Source organism: Rhinopithecus bieti, unplaced genomic scaffold (assembly GCF_001698545.2).
Source record: "Rhinopithecus bieti isolate Rb0 unplaced genomic scaffold, ASM169854v2 scaffold_6380, whole genome shotgun sequence".
In the NCBI taxonomy this organism is placed as follows: Eukaryota; Metazoa; Chordata; class Mammalia; order Primates; family Cercopithecidae; genus Rhinopithecus; species Rhinopithecus bieti.
Genome location: NW_016806642.1, coordinates 6000754 through 6017775, shown reverse-complemented (window position 1 = coordinate 6017775; position 17022 = coordinate 6000754). Strand labels below are relative to the sequence as shown.

General features: G+C 37.5%; 2 protein-coding genes across 2 annotated transcripts in view; one reads left to right on the top strand and one right to left on the bottom strand.

Annotated features, from left to right (window-relative positions):
- ALG6 (ALG6 alpha-1,3-glucosyltransferase) overlaps nucleotides 1-10795 on the top strand; it is a 75307-nt gene extending 64512 nt beyond the window's left edge. Inside the window, 3 exon segments of the mRNA XM_017877215.1 lie at nucleotides 656-724; nucleotides 851-1049; nucleotides 9101-10795. Of these exon segments, the coding sequence (XP_017732704.1) occupies nucleotides 656-724; nucleotides 851-1049; nucleotides 9101-9298 (466 nt within the window). The 3' untranslated portion in view covers nucleotides 9299-10795.
- A 2208-nt stretch (nucleotides 10796-13003) lies between these two features.
- ITGB3BP (integrin subunit beta 3 binding protein) overlaps nucleotides 13004-17022 on the bottom strand; it is an 84601-nt gene continuing 80582 nt past the window's right edge. The window contains 1 exon segment of the mRNA XM_017877214.1: nucleotides 13004-13335. The gene's annotated coding sequence lies outside the window, so the exon portion shown is untranslated.

Sequence of the window (17022 nt, the reverse complement as noted above, 5' to 3'; positions counted from 1 at the left end):
GTGCTGGGATTACAGGCCTGAGCCACTGTGCCTGGCCCCTAAACAACTCTTTGATAAAGCCAGTGGTTCTATTTATTGGCATTGTGCTTCCTGTACCTATGCTACTTCTCTTTTCGTGTAGCTCTTCCTACTAATTTCTTCCTCCTTTTAATTTTACTATTATCAATTTGTTTTCCTTTATCCTCTTGTCTCTCTTGTCATCTCCAGTGGCATGATGATCTTGTCTGCCATAACTTTAGTTTTAACTTAGTGGAGTAATATGTAACATGAAAGAACATAAAAGAGATGTTTGAAAACAATACTAGCAATTCATATTTACCAAGTACTATGAAATATATGACAAAACCTTCTCCGATTTGTTTATCTGATCCTTTTCTTAAGCTACTCGTTTGTGTGATAGAGGAAAAAAGTTCCACTAATGGCATACTGGAAGCAGCAGTTTTCCAATTATTATGAGAAGTTGACATCTCTGTGCCTGTGTCTAGGCTAATTTAGTCTGGACTGTTAACAAAATGAATCAGTAGTACACGTGAAGACCTTCCTGGCTTTTTAAAAGCTACCTCTGAAAATCAGATAGATAAAATGTGTTTACATTTTTTAAATTAGGAGTTGAAATTATATTCTGTAATATAATTTTTTTTCTTTACCATTTTAGACCAGTCTGCTTAGTTTTAAGTGAAATTCCTTTTATGTCTACTTGGTTTTTACTTGTGTCAACATTTAGGTAAGTCATACCAATTTCCATATATTTACAGTATAATTCTTGTAAACTAATTTAAAACTTTTTAATAAAGTGGTTATGGTTTGAATTGATGGTTCTCTTTTGATTTTTAAAAATTTTCCTTTACAGTCTGCTACCTCTTCTATTGAAGGATGAACTCCTAATGCCTTCTGTTGTGACAACAATGGCATTTTTTATAGCTTGTGTAACTTCCTTTTCAATATTTGAAAAGACTTCTGAAGAAGAACTGCAGTTGAAATCCTTTTCCATTTCTGTGAGGAAATATCTTCCATGTTTTACATTTCTTTCAAGAATGATACAATATTTGGTAAGTTCAATTTTTAAGAAATGGCACATTTTTTTAGCATGCCACTATTTAAAAAAATTATTGAAGTAGTGGTTTTCTTTTATAGCTTTTTGAGATATAATTCACATAAATCCACTCATTTAAAGTATACAACTTAGTGGTTTTAAGTATATGCACAGATTTGTACAACTATCACCATCATCTAATTTTACATTGTTTTTGTCACTCCCAGAATAAATTCTGTACCCATTAGCATTCATTCCCCATTCTATTCTCACTCCTAACTCCCTTCCTTGGACAGCCAGCTTCTGCCCCTTTAGATTTGCCTACTTTGGACATTGCTTATAAATGGAATGTATTAGTCTGCTACAGCTGCCATAACAAAATACCACACTAGGTTTCTTAAATAACAGAAATTAATTTTCTTACAGTTCCAGAGACTAAAAGTTCAAGATCAAGATCAAGGGTTGGTTCTACCATCAGGGTTGATTTCTGGTGAGGCCTCTCTTCGTGGCTTGTAGGTCTCTACTTTATATGTCACACATGGAGAGAGACCTCTGTTGTTTCTTCCTTTTCTTGTAAGGATACGAGTACCATTGGATTAGGGCCCCATTCTTATCATCTGATTTAATCTTATTTACCTCCCGAAAGGCTGTATCTCCAAATAGAGTCACATTGGGGGTTAGGGCTTCAACATATGAATTTTAATTCAGTCCATAACATGGGATAATAAAATTGTGGTCTTTTATGACTGGGTTCTTTCACTTAGTGTGTGCGTGTGTGTGTGTGTGTGTATGTGTGTGTGCGTATACTTTTTTTTTTTTTTTGAGGCAGTCTTTCTCTGTCACCCAGGCTGGAATGCAGTGGTGCAATCTTGTCTCACTGCAATCTCTGCCTCCCAGGTACAAGTGATTCTCCTGCCTCAGCCTCCCTAGTAGCTGGAACCATAGGCGTGTGCCACCATGCCCGGCAAATTTTTGTATTTTTAGTAGAGATGGGGTTTCACTATGTTGGCCGGGCTGGTCTCGAACTTCTGACCTCATGATCTGCCTGTCTCGGCCTCCCAAAGTGCTGGGATTACAGGTGTGAGCCACTGCACCAGGCCACTTAGCATATTTTTGAGGTTCATTTATATTATAGCATATGTCAGTACTTTATTCCTTTTTATTACCAAATTATATTCCATTATGTGGATATACCACATTTTGTTTATCCATTCATCAATTAATGGACATTTAGTTGTTTCTCCTTTTTTAGTGTTATGAATAGTGCTGTTGTGAACATTTGTTTACAAGGTGTTGAGTGCACATATGTTTTCATTTCCCTTATGTGTATACCTGGGAGTAGAATTGCTAGATCATATGGTAATTCTGTGTTTAACATCTTCAGAAACTGCCAAACTCTTTTCCAAAGTACAGCACAATTCTTCATTCTCACCAACCATGTGTGAGGGTTCTAATTTCTCCACATCTTTCACAGCATTTGTTGTCTTTTTCATTATAACCATCTTAATGGGTGTGAGGTGGTATTTCATTGGAGTTCTGACTTGCATTTCCCTAATGACTAATGATGTTGAACATCTTTTCATGTGCTTATTGGCCATTTGTATATCTTCTTTGGAGAAATGCCTATTCAAACCCTTTGCCCATTTTAAACTGGGTTGTCTTTTTATTTTTGATCTGTAAGAGTTTTTTTAAATATATATTCTTGATATGAGTTCCTTACCAGATATTTAACTTGCAAGTATCCTCTCCCATTCTGTGTGTTGCCTTTTCACTTTCTTCATGGTGTCATTTACAGCACAGAAGTTTTGATTTTGATAACATCCAGTATATCTATTTTTTTCTTTTGTTGTGCTTTTGGTGTCACATCTAAGAAACCACTGTATAACCAGTGGTCACAAATACCCCTGTATTTTCTTCTAAGAGTTTTATAGTTTTTGTATCTATGCCTTTGAGTCACTTTGAGTTAATATTGTATATGGTGTGAGGTAGGAGTCTGACTTTATTCAGTTATTTCAGTTGCATTGAATTGTCTTAGCACTCTTGTTGAAAATCAGTTGTTCTTAAATATAAGGGTTTATTTCTGGACTCTCAGTTCTGTTCCATTGATCTATATGTCTATCCTTATGCCACTGCCATACTGTCTTGTTTACTGTAGCTTTGTAGTTTTGAAACTGAAAATCCAAGTCCACTGATTTTGTTTTTTTACAAGATTGTTTTATCTATCTTACATCCCTTTATTTTCATATTATTTTTAGAAGTTCATCAGTTTTCTCCCAAAACCCAGCTGAGATTTTGATAGGGACTGAGTTGATTCTGCATGTCAATTTGTGGAATATTGCTTTATTTTTTTGAGACAAGGTCTCGCTTTGTTGCCCAGGTTGGAGTGCAGTGGTATGATCTTGGCTCACTGCAACCTCTGCCTCCCAGGCTCAAGCAATCTTCCCACCTCAGCCTGGTGCATTTATAACTCACTGCAATTAAGGAATAGCCATGACTATAGGCATGTGCCACCACATCTGGCTAATTTTTTTAGAGAGAGACTTCCACTGTGAATATTGCCATCTTAATATTTAGTCTTCCAATGAACAAACACAGGATGTATTTCCATTTAATTAGATATTTAATTTATTTCAACAATGTTTTGCAGTTTTCAGTGTAAAACTTTTGGACTTCTTTTGTTAAATTTATTCTTAAGTATAATGAATGATCCTAAAGCACAATTCTTTATGATGCTATTGTAAAGGAATTGTTTCTTAATTTCATTTTCATAATGTTCATTGCTACTATATACAAATATAATATATTGGTATATTGAACTTGTATTCTTTGGCATAGGTTTTAATGGATTTCCTACAGTTTTGATATACAAGATAATGTAATCTGCAAACCATGAGTTTTACTTCTTCCTTTCTGATGTGGATGACTTTTACCTTTTATTTCTCTTACTTGCCTAATTACCCTAGGACCTATAATACAGTGTTGAATACAGGTAATAAGAGTGGACATCTTCTCTTTTACTTGATGTTAGAGGGAAACCATATGGTCTATCACCATTAACTATGATGTTAACTGTGGGCTTTTTAAAATAGATGTCCTTTATCTGGTTGAGGAAGTTCTCTTCAATTCCTAGTATACATGTTTTATCATGAAAAAATGTTGGATTCTAATTCTTTTCTGCATCTTTGGTGTGTGTGTTTTTTCCTTTATTCTATTAATGTGACGTATTTCATTGATTGATTTTTGTATGTTAAACTAACCTTGAATTCCTAGGATAAATCCTACTGGATCATGGTGTATAATTCTTTTTATCTGCCACTGGCTTCAGTTTGCCAGTATTCTTTTGATGATTTTTGCATTTATATTCATAAAAGATACTAATATGTAGTTTTCATGTGATGTCTTTGTCTACTCATAAAGTTCATATATTTAAGGGACATCACATTATATTCAAGGCTGTCTAAAATGCTAGATTGCAGTCTATTTGAGGGCAAGAACTCTGCATTTTATACATACCATTTTATCTGTAGCATCTATCAGTGCCTGGCAAAGAATAGGTGCTCTGATTTTTGTTTGTTGAATGAATGGATATTCATCTAATTATTATAATGAAAAATTAGAGGCAGCTCAATTGTCCAGTAGTTGAAAAATGCTACATGAATAAGTATATAAGCTCTACGGAATATCTGGCAACTATTACAAATGTTAGGAAGTTGTTGTTGAGACACGATCTAACTCTGTTGCCTAGGCTGGAGTGCAGTGGTGCATTTATAATTCACTGCAACCTGGAACTCCTGGGCCCAAGTGATCCTCCTTCCTTAGCCTCCTGAGTAGCTAGGATTATAGGCATGTACCGTCATGCTTGCCTATTTTTTATTTTTTATTTTATTTTATTTTTTTTGAGGCGGAGTCTTGCTCTGTCACCCAGGCTGGAGTGCAGTGGCCGGATCGCAGCTCACTGCAAGCTCCGCCTCCCGGGTTCACGCCATTCTCCTGCCTCAACCTCCTGAGTAGCTGGGACTACAGGCGCCCGCCACCTCGCCCGGCTAGTTTTTTGTAGTTTTAGTAGAGACGGGGTTTCACCGTGTTAGCCAGGATGGTCTCGATCTCCTGACCTTGTGATCCGCCCGTCTCGGCCTCCCAAAGTGCTGGGATTACAGGCTTGAGCCACCGCGCCCGGCCTGTTTTTCATTTTATTTTTTTTGAGATGGAGTTTCACTCTTGTTGCCCAGGCTGGAGTGCAATGGTGTGATCTCGGCTCACTGCAACCTCCCCCTCCTGGGTTTATGCAATGCTTCTGCCTCAGCCTCCTGAGTAGCTGGGACTACGGGTGCGTGCCACCATGCCTGGCCAATTTTTGTATTTTTAGTAGAGATGGGGTTTCATCATATTGGCCAGGCTGGTCTCGAACTCCTGACCTCAGCCTCCCAAAGTGCTGGGATTACAGGCCTGAGCTACCACGCCCAGCCCAACAGGCTATACTTATTTATATTTTTGAGGACTACATAGAGGATTGCCCAAAGTACCCAGATAACAAAAAGAAAAGAATGACTAACTTTATTAGGGGAGTGTAGGGGAAGGTTTCAAAGGAGATATTTTATATTTAGATCTTGTAGGAAGACAAGGCAGGTATTCTCAGGGCAGAGTTGAATGGGTGTCCTGAGGGCTTTGCACTTTAGGTAATGACCATGGAGGATAGGGGTGTGGGAGGTAGGAAGTTAAGAGGTGAACAGGAAAGACAAGGAGAGGATTAACTTTATTCAGGTGTTCAAATGGAGAGTAGATATAAAGTTCATTTTTTGTTAGTACAGGCCCAGATTCCTGAGTGTATGTCAAAGTCTAGCCCTATTGTGATATTCACAGTCTGGTCCAGTAATCTTAAGGTGAGGACCACCATGGGCTCCCAGATTTGTTTGTTCTTTAATAAACAGTTTTTGAGCACTTTCTATATTGCCAAACATTGTTCTGGAGGCTGAGGATACAGCAGTGACCAAAACTAACAGAAATCCCTGCTTCCATCGAGGTTGCATTCTAGTGGAGAAATCCAGCACCAGCATATGTAAAATATATAGTGTGTCAGAGGGTGATAAGTGCTAGGGAGAACAACAAAGCAAGGGAGAAATGGATATGATTTGCAGGAGGGATTAATGCAATTTTAAAGTGGCAGGGCTTTCTTGAGCAAAGAACCAAAGGAAGTAAACTGCAGATAACTGAGGGTAGAGCATCCTAGAAGAGAAAACGGCAAATTCAGTGAACATCATGGAGGTCATGGTGATTGGAGCTGGGTAGGGGAAAGAAATAATAAGACCTAAGATTAGAGAGGTAACAGTGTAGTTTCCTATAATGGGACTAGAATCTGACTTACATCTTTAAAAGGCCCCTATGGTCGCTATGTGGAGAAGAGATTGTGGATAATGGAATCCATGAGATGATAGTGCTGTGGACCAGGGTAGCAGTGGAAGTGGTTAGAAATGGTCAGATTTTTGATATATTTTGAAGGTAGAGCCAACAGGAATTGCTGGGGTTGTGAAAGAGAGGTGTTCAGGATGACTCCAAGGTTTTTGGCACATATAACTGAATGAGTGGGGTTGCCATTTACCGAATTGAAGGAAGCAAAGCATGTTGAAGGAACTTTGTGTGTGATGGGGACAGTGGGGAGTATGGGGAGATCAAGAGTTTTTCACGTTTAGTTTTAGATGCCTATTAAATATCCAAGTAGAGATATTAAGGAGTACCTGGATATATGAGTCCAGAGTTTAGCACAAGCTTGTCCAACCTGCAACCGAGGACGGCTTTGAATGCAGTGCAATACAAATTTGTAGTTTCTTAAAACCTGGAGTTTTTTGCGGTATTTTTTAAAGCTTATCAGCTGTTGTTAGCGTTGGTGTATTTTATGTGTGGCCTAAGACAATTCTTTTTCCAGTGTGGCTCAGGGAAGCCAAAAGATTGGACAACCCTGGTTTAGGGGAAAGGGCCAGGCTGGAGACGAAGTTGAGTCTTTACATATAGTTGGTAATTAAAGTCATGCTACTGGATGACTCACTAAGGGTAGGAGGATAGATTAATAAGAGGAATAGGTATGAAGCCCCAGAATGCAGAGGTAGGGGACATGAGGAACCAGCAAAGATGTCTAAGAATTAACTGGGTGAGGTAGGAGTGAACCAGGTGAGTATGATGTCATGGAAGCCAAGTGAATGAAGTGTTTCAGTGAGAGGGTTCAGTGAGTGATTTCAAATGCTAATGAGAAAATCAGGTAAGGCAGTAAGAACTGACCATTGGATTTAGTACACTGGAGGTCATTATGGGTATTTGACCATAGCAGTTTCATAGTGATTGGGGTGAAAGCCCAATTGGTAGGGGTTCACTAGTGAATGGGATGAAGACTGGACACAGCATGTTTATAGGCAACTGTTTTGGGAAGCAAGTGTAAATAGGAGCAGACAAATGGGGTAATAGCTGGAGCAAGAGAGGGGTTTTGTTCTGTTTAACACTGATTCAAGATTGTGGTATTATGACATTTCAACCAGTCCCATATTTCTTAAGTTTGAAACTTTTATTTTGAAGATTTCATTCCAGATGTTTGCACTTCCCACTAAGGTTGCCTCAGGAATTTTTTTCCTTTAACGACACTGGGAGCCTTTGTTTATATCTGCTTGTAAGCTTTCTTGGCGCCTGTCCTCGCTTTTCCATTTGGAATGATCACTGCATTACTCTGTATTTAGACCTTACCAATATTGTCATAATGTAGCCAACAGTTAAGGCATCTTTTAGGGTTCTGTGTCCCACCCACTTCATGGAAGTCACTCCTGTTTTTCAATACTTGCTTTCTACATTTATTTATACTGCTAGTGTATACCTATGTACTGTGCTAGGGATAAAATGAGTAAGATCTTGCTGGTCTTTGTCTTAAAGAAGCTCACAGTCTAGAGCCAGTCTGTCCAGTATGGTAGCCACTAGACATATATAGAAATTTAAACGTATTAAATTTAAATAAAAATTCAGTTCCTCAGTCACAGTAAGTACATTTCAAATGCCCAATAGCCACATGTGGTTAGCAGCTACTATACTGGAGTGCAGACAAAACATTTTCATTACTGCAGGAAGTTCTATTGTATAGCACATTGGCCTAGAGAAGACCACACTAACTGATGACCACACAACTACAGTAAATGTGCTAATTATTTTTACTACTCATCTTGGTATTTAAGCCAGTGTGACTTTGTGATTTTATTTAAAATTCTCCTAAGCAGGTGGAAAACTCTTTGAGGCCAGAGGACCACATTTTCTTTCATGTGCCCTAATGTGCTTTACTCATTGAAAGCATTTAGTGAATATGAAATGTAATTTTCCATTTGCCATGGAAAACTTTTTCACAGATGGGTTCTCAGGATTAGTTTAGAATTTTAAAAATTGATACAGAATATATATATATATATATATTTTGGGGGTACATGTGATACTCATTCATGTAATGAGTGAAGATTAGATCTGGGTAACTGGGCTATCCATTACCTTAAAAATACGTCTTTATGCTAGGAACATTCAACTTATTTTCTTGCTATTTTGAAATGTACATTGTTAACTAGTCAGCCTACAGACCTGCCAAACACTAGGTTTTATTTCTTCTAGCTACCTATATATTTGTACCCATTAGCTTAGAATTTTATATCCTGTTGGGCCCCAGGGGATGCTACAAATTTAACCCTGACTAGCATCAATATTTTTCCCAGATACCTTTCTTCAGTGCCTTGTTGGTAGGAAGTATAAGACAGGGTTGGTAGGAAGTATAAGACAGGGGTCCTCAGGTTTTGGCTATACATGGGAATCACTTGGAGAGCTTTAAAAAATACTGAGGCCTGATTTAATTGGTCTGGGGTGTGATGTGGGCATTGAGATTTTAAAAACCTCTCATATGATTCTAATAGGAAGTCAAACTTGAAATACACCAGAATAAATTAGACCCTTAACCCTCACCTTTAATTCTGCTTATTTAATAGTTACAAGTCAATGTTTACAGTACATTTAAATTTCACCTTTTATACTACTCAGTAATCCTTTTTTTCCTTGCAGTTTCTTATCTCAGTCATCACTATGGTGCTTCTGACGCTGATGACTGTCACACTGGATCCTCCTCAGAAACTACCGGACTTATTTTCTGTATTGGTGTGTTTTGTATCTTGCTTGAACTTCCTGTTCTTCTTGGTATACTTTAACATTATAATCATGTGGGATTCCAAAAGTGGAAGAAATCAGAAGAAAATCACCTAGCTGTGTTCCTAAACAAATTGTTTCCTGAACAAATGTGAAAATATGAACAGTGCTGAAAGGTTTTGTGAACTTTTTGCTATGTATAAATGAAATTACCATTTTGAGAACCATGGAACCATAGGAAAGGAAATGGTGAAAAGTCATTGTTGTCTACACAAAATAAATGTATATGGAGACCAAAGACCAATGGAGGCTTGTCTAAGTACTGCTTGGCCAAAACATATTGTGGTTTTATTATTCACAGCTATTCAAATGGGGAAAAAAGAGAAACATGTCCTTAATCCCATTGTTTACTCAGGAAATGCACTTTTTAAATGTCTTGAAAAAACTGATAAATATTTCTTGATATTTGCTTTATCTAAACCTGCTTCCTTCATCAGACCATATAGTGAACTTAATGGAAGAATTGAACCCCTTCTTTTTAATGGAAATCACTAATTTTGGTATTCCAACTTACATTTTAGAATGCAAGTAGTGTGTATTTCACTGTGTAGAAGTTATATCTTAGGGAATTTAATTTGTGATAATCTTTTTAATTACTGAGAAGGCAATTTAAACTGAAGTCTGAATATGCCTTATTACACATGCAAATTTGATTGTTTTAACAAGGCAAATAAACCATGATCTTCTTTGCAAGAATGCATATTTTAATACAATTAAAAATGAATTTTCCTGAATTTAAATGTAAGTTTTAACTTTAAGTGGTTTGAGTGAAGTCTTCTTAATCACACATAATCACTGGTTTTAAACCTCCAGAATCATTCTGTTTAAACATTATATTATACATATATATTATTATGACATGGTTCAAGGTTACCATTGCCAGAGCATTGATTCATGTTAATTCCATCCTATTAATACTGTATCACCCTATATTAGCAGAAGCCCATATTTATTATAGTTTTCAACTGGTAAAAATAATGCATGATATCCATGTTGTAGTTTCTCATATAAAGATATGTTTTCTTTAGTCTCTGTAATAAAATCATTTTCCCATCAACATTTTTTAAGGAATATATTTCTTTCAGAAGATAGCCATTAAACTATATTAAGTGGTGGTATATTTTAAAATAGTGCAAATCAAACCACATACAGAAAAAAACTGGTTCTAGACATGGACAGTCACAGGCTGGTGTAAGAAGGTATGAGTTTCTAAATCTGATAAAGGAAGTGGGTTTAGACAAAGCAAAAATCTAGAAAGGTTTCTTTCTCAAAAGACTCAAAGGGCAGGTCAGCGCAGAATAGCAGCCTTGAATCACTGCCAAATCAGCAGGAACATCGCTGTCCACGGTCACCATCTGTAATCACTGTGCCCAAATGTCAGCATCTTGGCTGGCTAGTGTAGCTTTATTTTAAAAAATGTTTTTTGTAATAGTACACTTGTGTTTAACATAGAATGTTGACTTAGATAAATGATGAGGAAGTTATAAATAATTGGAGTAGAATAACTATTATTTGGAAATAAAAGTATTACGTATATATATTAGTAAAATGAAATGCACCTGATTCAAGGTATCATACAGGTAAATTCTGTAAATAAAACCATTCTTCAGATGATTTAATCGTAATCATATTGACTTGCACTATAGTTTTTATAGAGACTTGTAGCAGTTATAAGTATCCCTCCTATCTATTAAAAACCAGTTTAAGAGTTTACATTGAACTTAGAGGGATTAGGTTCCAAAATACCAAAACAAAATATCAAAAACAGAGGCCAGGCACAGTGGTCTCATTTGAGAGGCTGACACAGGATGATCGCTTGAGACCAGTGAGACACCATCTCAAAAAAAGCAAAATATCAAAAATACCCAGTGATGAATTACAATCACAGAAGTAGGCAACTCCAAAACATTGCTCTTAGCTAGACTCAGGGCTATAGGGATATTTTCATATAAATACATTTAGGTTATGCAAAAATATTAAAGATAGATTTCTCACCTGCTTCACTAATATACCTGTTAAAAAATAAGCCCTTCAAAGTCACGTTCAAGTACATTTTAGATAGAGGAGGCACTTCTGAGAAATGCAGTGTTCTCAGCTGCCAATAAACTTAGGCCTGCTTCTTAAAATGAAGAGAATAGGGTGTATGTGCATGTATCATATGAGGCATACAGAAGTCATTTTCCCTTGAGGACTTAGGGAGGGGTGAAAAATCCCCGATGTAGCATTCTGTCCAAATGATAAACCACAACAAATTGAGTGAAACATTTACAAAAGTCAAGGCAGCCAAAGGAGCCTCTCTGTTCAACAGAAAGAAAGAGACGGACAGGATATAACTAAATAATGGTTAAAGTAACACAGTGGTTTCCAAGTCTCAATTGGTCTCTCTTCTGTTATGTTCATTTGAAGATCAGGGCCAAGTATATCCCCCACAACTCCCCCTCCCCTCATATAAACATTAGTTTTGTGCGTGGATCTTTCTGCTTTGTCCTTCATGTGGCCTCCAAGGGTGATAAAGTGAGAGTCATCTGATCTACAATGAAAAGAACTGGGAAATGATTCTCAGCAGACCCAGCTGTTCTAAAAGGCAAAAGCTTAGTATATCAAGGGGTCAAACATATAGTAACTGGTTTAATAGCATTAAGCACATACCTATATAACTTGGATTATATATGAAACTAATCTACTTCTTAATCCTGTATTACCTAACATAGATTACTTTATAAAATGTTTTGGCTTACAACCTAGGGTTAGTTTTCAATGCTAGAATAATCCTTTTTTAGTGTACTTTTGGTAACATCCTATTATAAGCACTGTATCAGAATAAATTTCTTAAACAGCATGAAGAAAATTTTTTTCTTATAAATCCTTCAATTATATAAATGAAGGTAATTTATATAATTTATATTAAGTTTTAAAAAAGCTTTCATTTTAAAAAGGTGAATCTAAAATTTCTCTAAGTGGAAATTGAGTTATTTTCTTTTTTTCTGAGATAGGTGTCTTGCTATATTGCCCAGTCTGGTCATCAACTCCTGGGCTCAAGCGATCCTCCTGTTTCAGCCTCCTGAGTAGTAGCTGGGATTAAAGGCTTGTGCCATTGCATGCAGTGGAAAATTTTCAACCTTAATTTGTTAACATTTTGTTTCAGATTTTCATGTAGTTTTTATTTTTCATGATATATTCAAATGACATGGTAATATTTTCTACTAATTTTGTTAAAACTTAGGGCAAGTACCCCAAAGGAGTAGCAGTTTTTCCCTACAGAAATGGTTAAGAAAAGCATAAGTTTCACTATCGAGATAACATACTCTGTGATTCCCTCCGCCCCTTTATTTTGGGAGTGACAACAAAAACATGATGATGACAGAAAACACCACAGAATAACTGAAATTTAATATTTCAAAATAATTTGGAATGGATCACATATTGCCCCTTAATAATGGTCTTTTCATTAAATTCAGTACTCTGTGTAGTTCAAAAAACTTCATAAACATTTATACTGAAAAAATACATTCTAATATTTTATAAATGGTGTAAAATTTTAAAACTTTAAAAATGCTTTTTTCCTCTAAAAGCATAGGAAAATAAAAACTCACTCCTGAGGTAGTGGCTACACAATAGACTAGATAAATCTTAAAAAATTTTTTTTAAAGAATCTGTAAGTTAATAAGCAGCTAGGGCTTTAAATGGGGAACACTGGTACTTAATTCCACTTACCATTACATTTAATCTGAATTTCAGGAAAATATATAATTCTACCAAAGGTGCCACTTTTATACATGCTTTATTAAGTCTACCCACGAATGCTAAAAGTCCACAGAAGTGTGTGGTACAGAATATAAGTCAAGATCTTCCTCTCCATGTTGGCTTACATTAAAGAGTCAAGAAGAAATGTATTATTTACATTGAGATTATCTACTGGTGTGTGTAGAAAGTTTAAATTAGCTGCAAGAAATTTTATCTAGACATGCACCTGCTGACTGCTACGAGCTGGTATTTACTGGGCAGATTAATTACAAATATTTCTCTGTTCCTTTAAATATGATCAGGCAGATGCAAAAGTTGGTGCTCATGGTGACTGCATTTCTTCTTAATGCCTGTGGGATATAAAAGATAATTATATTATCAAGAATTAGTTAACATGCATCCCATACATGACTTAAGAAGTGATTTTAACACCCATTAACAATCTAATTTGGTACTTAGTTTAGTTAGATGCTGCTGGCAACCTCTCATTTGCTTTTGCTTTATTTTTTATTTTGTGAGATGGGATCTCACTCTTACCCAGGCTGGAGTGCAGTGGTGTGGCCTCGGCTCACTGCAAACTCTGCCTCCTGGGTTCAAGTGATTCTCCCACCTCAGGCTCCTGAGTAGCTGGGACTACAGGTGTGTGCCAACACACCCGGCTAATTTTTGTATTTTTAGTAGAGACGGGGTTTCACTATGTTGGCCAGGCTGGTCTTGAACTCCTGACCTCGTGATCTGCCCGCCTCGGCCTCCCAAAGTGCTGGGATTACAGGCGTGAACCACCGTGCCCGGCCTCATTTGCTTTTTGACTATCTTCACTAGTAACTGTCAATATGACTACTCAGACATAGCACTCAGTATTGTTCACCTTATGTGACCATACTTACAGGAGATACTTCTCAGAGAATTTTAAAACTCCAACAGGGCCTACAGAAAACTTATTTACATGCCTTTGTCTATAAGCTTTAGGGGCCTTTCAGCAGGTGTTTCCTCCAACAGCTGCCCCCTGCCCAAAAGACAGTATTTACTATGACAGATTCTTATTCAGAATATGTCTCTCTGGGGACTCCTAGTGGTGGCAGAGGCTCATGTCTCTTCAGCCTTAGAACCCTTCTGTGAGAGAAAGCCTTTGAAGGAAGCAGCCGTTGGCAACTGATGGCATACATTACCATAGGGCATTTGGGGAAAGATCTTTAAAAATGACCTAATAAGGCTGGGGCTGCTGGCTCATGCCTAAAATCCTAGGTCAAGGCAGAAGGATTGCCTGAGCCTAGGAGGTCAAGGATGCAGTGAGCTATGACTGCACTACTGCATTCCAGCCAGGGTGACAGAACGAGACCCTGTCTTGAAAAAACAAAAACAAACAAACTGATAATCCCATCCTGAGGTGATCTATGTCTGCTGTGAATTCCTGTAACACTGCTTATTCTTCATTTGGTACTTACAGTAGAGAATAATGTTTATACTTCTCAGTCTGAAGGGGAAGAAACTTCTGTCAACTCTTCCTCTGTACTCCATGGAAGTGTGACAAATTTGATTGGTCAAAGTCTAGAACATTCACTGGTCTACATTTTACTCGTAACATTACACAAATTCTTCCTTCCTTGTAGTTTCCCTATCTACTCTCAATCCCAGTGGACCTTTTTTATTATCATACTTCCTAATTTCACGTAGTAGGGAAACCAACCCATTCTATTGTGTTGCCCTGCAATCAAGCATGTAAAAGGCAGGCTTGTGGTCTTCACAGCATTAGAGTCACATGGACTTGGAGGTCTATTTAAAAGATCCAGCTTTTAGGTTCAGTAAAGTACACAGAATTCAAGATTTAGACTTAGTGTGAGAAAGAAGAGGTTGCATTTCTGCTTTAAGGCAATCTACCTTAGTTACCCCCAAGCTTCTACCAGAGAGCCTGCCATTTCGAGGGTTATCAAGCTGATACTTGGATCCTCACTGGATGCACAATTGTTTGTACTTGTTATTGGTCAGAACTTGGAAGAGTCTGAACTTGTATCATTTATCATAACTTGCCTTATATTGTTTTTGTGTCCTTATTAGGTTTCAAACTGTTATAATACACAGAGCTTTGTTCATACTAAGCCTCATCTTTGTGTTACCCAAGTAATTCATACACATTGTTACTAAAGTATCCCAATATCCCCTGTTAACATTAGCCAAAATATTTTTCTCTTCCCATCTTTTGATGGTCTTCGCACTCTGGCTGTGGCCTCTGGGTTGCTGTCCACCCTTACTTTCTCTCTTATTCTAGCATTGTTTCACTTTTTATAGGCTCTGGGAGTGAATTTATATGGGACAGTCCTCCCCACTGAACCATTACAGGTCAAGAGGAATAATCACTGAAGTGTAACAGAGGGCTGGAGCTGGAGCTGTGGTGCAGGTAGGGAAGCTGGTCACAGTGATATCAGGAGTACTAGGTGTCAAGTTTCTAGGGCATAAGGACAAAATCAGGAGTTTCATTCACATTCTCCCTTATGCATACCAGTCAGGCAGCTATGACAAATATACAAAAGAGCAATGAGGAGAATATGGGGGAGAGGGATTTGGGGAAGCTTATGCAGAAGATGAATTCTAAGCAGGTTTTGAAAGACAGGTAAAATTTTGACAATAATGAGGGAAAAGGCATGCTAGGCTGAGCAGACAAGACCAAAGGTAAGGACATGAGAAAGGCACTTTCTAGGGAAGGTGTCTGGGAAATGGCAAATAATCTGGAATGAGTTAGGCACAATGAAGAAACTGGAAAGCTAAGCTGTGGGCAGATCAGGGAGACTCCTGAATGTCAGTTTAAATTTGGATTTTATCGTACATATGGTGGAGTGATATCTTCTAAAGCATACATTTTTTCAGTAGCAGGATAGGCTGTAGGGGAAAGGGACCAAAGGGCAGACAGGTAGGTTACAACAGGGACAATGATAATCTGGAAGAGTTCCACACCAGTGGGTGTGGAAAGTAGAATTAACCTTTCTCAGAAGTAATATAATCTGGCAGCATTTGGATGTGGGAACAAAAAGAGAATTTGACCAATGGAATGATATAATCCCTAAAAAGGTAGAAGAAAACACAACTTTGAAGGGGAAATGATGAAATCAGTATACTTGGGGGACACTGTATGGCAGCTGAGATTGTGGGTTTATAGCCCAGGAGACTATAATTTGGAAACCATATACACTAAGGTGAAAACTCAGGGAATGAAGGAGATAATGAAGGAAATGCTGAAAGTGAGAAGAAAACGTGGTGAAAGGCAGAACTGAGGGAAATGCCTCAAAAGTGAAGTCACTTAATTTCACTGTCATTTCTCTCTTGCTTCTCAATGAAAGGGAAGTTGACTGGTAGCTCAACCTTAATTCTTCCCAGTTTCTTGAAAGTATTACTCAAAGACTCAAAAGAACACCCCAAAATGTGGTTATCGTTACTAAAATCCATTAACACAAAGCTATTCTCGGTACTCAGAATTCCCTATAAGTTTATTACAGACTATCAAACACTAAATGTTGCACGTTCATTTACTAAATGTGTAACTGTGAAGATGTATCTATGATCACCATCTGATATGTTCTCTGTTGGATTTTCATGGGTCAGAAATTTTATAAAACGTTAACCTTATAATGAATGAATATAGGTGTATGTAGATAGATATATATGAAATACATATATATCCCATTACATAAAGGATAAATAAGGATAATAATTATGTATTATCCTTACTTAACAGGATACAAAATCCTTGCCCAGTAGTGAAACTTGACATTCACAGATTACTACTGGGTAGTGGCAAGAGCATAGGCTCTGGCACCAGACTACTCGGTTTAGTATCCTGGCCCTGTTTCAGGTGATTCTGGGACAAGGTACTTAACCTCATTTGTGCCTCAATTGCCTCACCTATAAAATAAAAAAAACTAGCCGGGCGAGGTGGCGGGCGCCTGTAGTCCCAGCTACTCGGGAGGCTGAGGCAGGAGAATGGCGTAAACCCGGGAGGCGGAGCTTGCAGTGAGCTGAGATCTGGCCACTGCACTCCAGCCTGG